Source organism: Photinus pyralis, unplaced genomic scaffold (genome assembly GCF_008802855.1).
Source record: "Photinus pyralis isolate 1611_PpyrPB1 unplaced genomic scaffold, Ppyr1.3 Ppyr1.4_LG9, whole genome shotgun sequence".
Taxonomy (NCBI): domain Eukaryota; kingdom Metazoa; phylum Arthropoda; class Insecta; order Coleoptera; family Lampyridae; genus Photinus; species Photinus pyralis.
This window is the reverse complement of record NW_022170878.1, coordinates 18,241,080-18,247,298: the sequence shown is the minus strand read 5'-3', so window position 1 is coordinate 18,247,298 and position 6,219 is coordinate 18,241,080. Positions and strand designations below refer to the sequence as shown.

At 38.4% G+C, this 6,219-nt stretch overlaps 1 protein-coding gene across 1 annotated transcript; it reads left to right on the top strand.

Moving 5' to 3' along the window:
* The first annotated feature begins 4,697 nt into the window (after positions 1 to 4,697).
* On the top strand, positions 4,698 to 6,219 carry LOC116180044 (facilitated trehalose transporter Tret1-like). Its single transcript, XM_031499870.1, has 2 exons — positions 4,698 to 4,758; positions 4,809 to 6,219. Exons 1-2 carry the CDS (start codon positions 4,698 to 4,700, stop codon positions 6,179 to 6,181), a joined length of 1,434 nt encoding a protein of 477 aa, XP_031355730.1. The 3' UTR covers positions 6,182 to 6,219.

Here is a 6,219-nt window from a genome sequence, read left to right as displayed (position 1 = left end):
CTGCAGTTCTTAGCGTCTCGCATTAGCGAGAAAGGGGGATCCTCTCATTTACATTTCCTCTATTTAAAATATGTTCTGTTTGAGCGATAATCGATTTTCACATGAATACTTGCTATGGACCAATGGCATTCTTACATGTACTTTTCGTGTTAAATTAAATTATGTTAACAGAAGGCTGGAGTAGAGCCACACCATTTACATGTTTCCTATGTATATGCAGTTTGTTTATTTGACGAGTTGTGTTATCTCTATTGATCGTACAGGTATTTTGATGTGTTTTGTACTGAATTGATTTATCATGTTTTCCACTGCATTTATGATGTCTTGTGTATTTTGATTTTATGAACTTGTTTAATTGCATTTGATTTGATTATCTGATTTTTATCATACAATTTGAGATGTTTTATTTATGTGTATTTGCTCTTGCATTTTATTGCTGTAGGTGATTTATTTTATGTATTTGTATGGCCTATGCCAGGGTTTTAGTCCCGGAGAAGGTTTCCCTGGCATGGTCTTGTGTGTGCGTTAATATATTTATTTGATCTTGTCATTTCTTACGCACAAAAGTTCTGTCTTTTATTTAATTCCCTTCCCGATTATGTCTCACGTCCCAACACATAAAAGAACCGATTACACAACGTAGGAGTCCATTCGTGCCACCCATATCGAGCCGATTGTCATCCACATTCAAAAGTGCCGCGAGACTACCATCGTTTCGACTTGAAAGGTAGGTGGCTCTGCTTGTAGTTTTTGCCAGAGTTGCCAACCGTAAGTATAGGGTAAGTCAACGCTTTCCGTGTCGGCTTGATAGACTTCCCCTAGGAACATTACAAGACTTAAGGCTGATTCTCACTATACATAACGTTTCCATACCATATCCTTTCCATAAGACTGAATGTCTTACGCACTTATCACTTAAAGGTCAATTTCGTAGGTATAATAATTTACGGAATGGTTATGGAAAGGATATGGTATGGAAACGTTATGTTAAGTAAGAATCAACCTTTATTGGCAGTTTTCTGAAGAGCAAAAAGCTTTCTGTTTTGATGCAAGTATTCCCAACATCATTACATGAATTTTTGGCAGATTTGCTGCTATCAGCTTTCGTATACCCACTTTCCATTCCTATCTGGTTTTAAAAACTAAACTTTAGGATAATATAATCACTATAAAATGGAACAAGCACTAAATTAAAAACGTGGACAAACTCTAGAAACGCACAGAGGATTAGGAAACAGTAAATACTACCGTCTAATGCTACTACGTTTTTTTTCGTTAAAAATGATATTCGAATTTTTGGAGTGGGTATTCCGAAAAGGTTATACTATTAGTTCATGTTCAGGTAAATTTAATTTTTTCGGAGTCGCCATTTCTATCAGTTAATATGCGAAACAGTCGTTCATTCATGAATGAAACTCGAAAGCATAAAAATTACTCTGCCATTATCAGCATCACTATACATATACCTACATATTAAATTTCAAAACATTCTTACCGTGAAAATTACAGTTATAATCAAAACTAACTTCTACAATCAAGACGCAAACAATTTCATTATGAAAAGCGCTATCTGTTGTAATTTCTTCTCAATTTTGTGTGGGAGTAGCACTTCGAATTAAATAATTATCATTTTATGTGTAACGTTTCTTCCTGTACTGTGGCCTATCTTGTTCGTAGTATATAATCAATGATTACAGTTACGCCTCTTTACTAATTCTCACTCAACGATCAACGAGTAAAATTCGAAGTTACTTAATTATAATATAAATTTGAAATATTAATTGGTAAGAAAAGAACGTTACATACTCCTTTCGTTGTTTTACTCCTGGTTGCCTTATTACATATTTGCAATTAACTTGTGCGCTTGAAATAGACTGATTTAGGATAAATAAATGTTACTGTTGTAGCCAAGGACGTATATCGTTTTTATAATATGCGGCACCTGTGGTGAGCTCTGTGGTTAAAACTTCAAAGAAATATCTCCATAAATAAACAAGTGGGCACTGCAATATTCTTGTCTTTACTAGAAGCATTTGTGGTTAAAATTTCGAAGAAATACCTCCATAAATAAGATAGTAGACATTGCGCAGACTGCGCATGCGCACATTTATGGTCAAGATTTTTCTTGGCCGTAGGATATAACGTGAGGTTAGTTCGGCGCTGTAAAACTCAAACCCCGCCGCATAAACGGCCAGCTAGCTCAGATTCTTAATTAAAAGAAGGGCTCGAGATGAGAATCTTCCACAGCGGTTTGTTCGTTTGGGCATATAACATAAGTTTTTGATCTTTGGTAGTTACTAGAAATGATTAGTTGAGCGCCACCCAATTTTGCACAAATTCTGACCTCTCCTGTATAGAAATTGGGAAAACAGAAGAGAGCCAAATAATGAATTCACTACGAACAATTCTGATTTATTAATCCTAGCAAAACGGTGCAGGATCGGCAAATAAAATGTATCTTCAATACGACAATAACAAATACTTTAAATGACAAAAATAATCCCCAAATAAATTCATGAACACTTCCCTAATAATTACGTTACCAGACCCCTACAACAATGATCGAGCAAAAATGTAGTTAAGATTTCAATGGATTCCAAAGATTGAATTAAGTTAACCCGAATAACAACTCATATAGGCAACACTGGGTACAAGTAAATTAAAAATCTTACCTTGAATAACACATACGCTGTCTTCTCCGAAAAAGAGCTCTCCTTCGAAGTTCCAGTTCTGTAACACAAAAACAAACCCCAAGCTACAACGCTCGGAACGATTATATGAGCCGGAAGGGCCAAAAATAGCTTACTCGTAGCCGGCTCGTTTACCCATACGTTAAATACAGGTGCGTTGCTCTTGAAGAGAGCCACGACCTCAAACACTAGACGCGAACAAAATACAAAGCTCCAATCATAAATCGTCGGAAGGTTACACTAGATTAACGGTATTGAAGCAAATAAAAAAAAAGGTTGTGTAAAAGATCGTATCTTCCGAAAATTCCACAATCAGCTGGTCGCTCCCGGTACCGTTTAGGTGTCAGCGCTTATCTACTCGGTGGTACGCCGGATAGCTGGCGGCAATCAACAGGTGTTCGTACTCCGGAATATTCGCAAGATGCAAATTCATGTACTATCCCAAAATTATGCCAGGTCAATGTCCTCCGCCCACAAGAATGTGCAGGGATATACTATAAACTATACCATACAAGGATTCGTCTGTACAAGGATTGATCGGTACAAGAATTCATCTACTACATGGACCCCCTAAAAGTAATGAAGATGTAACACTCCCTTGACGAGATTTTTAATAACATACCTGAAATCGTCAGGAGGGTAATGAAAAATACTTAAATCAATGAAATATGGAAATTATCCAACCTCAAATTGTGAATCTGAAAGAATTTTAGATAACATAACGTAAAAGAAAACCAACGCCATTTCACTTACATGTAGGTAGGGCGATGAACTTCAACCAGATATATAGCCTCGCAATGGAGAAAACGGCTTCTGAGTTACACTACTCGACAACGCCAATGAAAAAAAAAAAGGTAAAATTGCCAGAGATTTCACGGAATGATGGCAAATATTACCCACTGGTTTAAGAAGAATTCACAATGCCACGCTCTACAACAAGTACAACCTCGTTGGCTTTAAAACGGAAATGAAGTGAAAAAATAACGCGATGAGGAAAGAAACACGCGTACAAGTGACGCCATCTCACCTATATCCTACCTAACCTAGCAAGCGGTAATTTTGAAATTTGAATATGAATGAACTAAACTGTTACAAGGAGCAGTGGCTCCCTTGCATTGACTGACGGAGAAAGTAGCCATGATTGCGTCTTCCAACATCAGTTGAAAAATGCGCTAAATGCCGAGCTAAATGCTAAGTTGTAGCATTAAAAAAAATAGAAAACATTTAAGAATAGTAGATTCATTAAATTAAAACAAGTTACAAGCTGTGCAAACATATTGCATTCACAGACCTCATTACGTTCTTCAGCCTGATAATTGTCATTACGACTAATTATACAGGGAAATTGGATTGTTAGAAAAACACTGTAAGTAATTTTAAGGTTGCTTATTTTATACGTTGCCCGCCTGCGTCCGTGTAATACGTCCAAACAAGCTTTATAAGCTTTTCTTTTTGTTTCGTTGTGTTTTGGAATAAATGTTTGTCAATCAATTAATTGTGCTTATTCGAATCCATTGTGCCACCCGGATAGAGTTTTCATGTCAATTTCTTTTCGTGCCCAAGAATTATGTCAGGTGTTAATGAAAATTTGTGCGGTTGACTCTTCGGAAATTGATCGAGGCCACCAAGTCTCTCAAATTGAGAAATTTTAAGTCAACATTAGGATTTTTCCTTTAGCAAATGCCGGATGTGTACGCAGAGAGATGATAAAATTCTAAGTTTCAATTTTGATTTGTTTTGAACAAGAGAATCCCAAGTAGTGGCCAATAATCAAGAAACCTGAAGGGATTGGGTTAGTGGTTGTGGTAAGAAACCATCACAAACTGCAAGCTTATTTCTTAAAATAACTGTTCGTTGACCTTTATGCAAAACATATCACGTTCCGTTCGTTATCATACACTGTGTAATTACCTAATCCGATTAATCTCCAGTTTTCCTTATTATTAGATAAAAGGTTTTTCCAAATGTTTAAATACACTATGGAAACTTCTTCTGTTTATTTCTAAAATGAAAGCCGCGTTTATTGCGTTAGAGAAGAGGTCTCTTCAATACGGCGCAGTATTCACTGGTGAGTGCGAAATATTGCTACCGCCCTTCTTCTTACAGTCGGCCCGCTAGGTTTATTGGTGGCATTATGTTGTGGATTGCACTTGGGGTGGACATCCCCGTACTTGCCAGTGCTTCTAAGTGAAGACTCTCCAATTCCAATGACCGCAGACGAGTCATCTTGGGTCGGAACTGTCTACCTGTTGGGCGGAGTGTGCGGTAGTGTTTTACTGAGCGTTTTCGGACGCCTCATCGGGCGGAAGTCGATTTTGTTGTGGTCTAGTGTCCCATTTTGTACGTCATGGATAATAATTGCATTTGCAACGACACTACCTGAACTACTAATCGGCCGCTATATTGCAGGGGTGTGTGAAGGGTTGTGTTTTGCATCCCTGCCGATTTACTTCAGTGAAATCTCCGACAAAGAAATACGTGGAATGATATCGTCCACAGCCTCCATTACTCTTTTCGTTGGTGTTATGGTAATCAATCTAGTTGGGTCCTACACGACTATCCAAACTTCATCTTTGGTTCTCCTGAGTGTACCCCTGCTCCATCTCCTCACCTTCATTTGGATGCCCGAATCGCCGAATTATTTACTAATGAAAGGAAAAATCAAAGAGGCAAGACGGAGTTTTGTTGCATTGAAGGGCACCGAAGACGCCGACCGCAACTTGGACATGATAGCCAGAGCAATCGAAGAAGAAAATGTAAATCAAACGAACTTCACTTGCTTGTTGAGGAGAAATAACAGAAGAAAATTGGTGACACTGTTCGGCTTAAGACTCGCCCAACAATTTAGTGGTATCACCGCATTTAGCATATACGCGCAAATTCTTTTTAAAGAAGGCGACGCTTCTATCCCCCCTGTGCTGGGAGTAATGATTTTTTATGGAATACAACTTATATTTTCCATACTAAGCTCACTACTGGTGGATAAACTCGGCAGGAGACCTTTGCTCATGGCATCTTCAATTGGAGCAGTCGTTACTTTGCTGGTAGAAGGAGCGTTCTTCTTCGTCCGTGATTTTATTAGAGCGGACACTTCCCACGTCTCATTATTACCAACGGTGGTATTGTTTGTGTTCATAGTCAGTTACAGTTTGGGCTTACAAACCATGCCCAATTTTATGGCGTCTGAACTATTCCCCACGAACTTGAAGGCGTACGCCTCCACAGTGGCCACTGTGCTATTGTACGCATTCGGGGCGATTTCCACGGAATTGTTCCAATTTACCAAAGATAACTACGGTCTTTTCGTTCCGTTTTGGAGTTTTGCAATTGTTTGTAGTGTCGGTTCGGTTATAGTTGCGATATTTCTGCCTGAAACTAAAAACAGAACACTGGAAGATATTCAAACTGAATTAAATCAGCAAACCTCAGGTCCGACAAGTGGTAGCGACCAAGCTCGCCAGGCAGGTGCGGCAGCCACAATCGAAGGTTGAAGATCACAGCCTTCAGAAACTTGGTATTATTATTATTA

Excerpts from the sequence above, each read along its gene's own strand:
- LOC116180044 (XM_031499870.1), top strand. The coding sequence starts at position 4,698 with ATGAAAGCCGCGTTTATTGCGTTAGAGAAGAGGTCTCTTCAATACGGC. Across the intron at positions 4,759-4,808 it reads ATACGGCGCAGTATTCACTG|GTTTATTGGTGGCATTATGT; the intron begins GTGAGTGCGAAA and ends TCGGCCCGCTAG.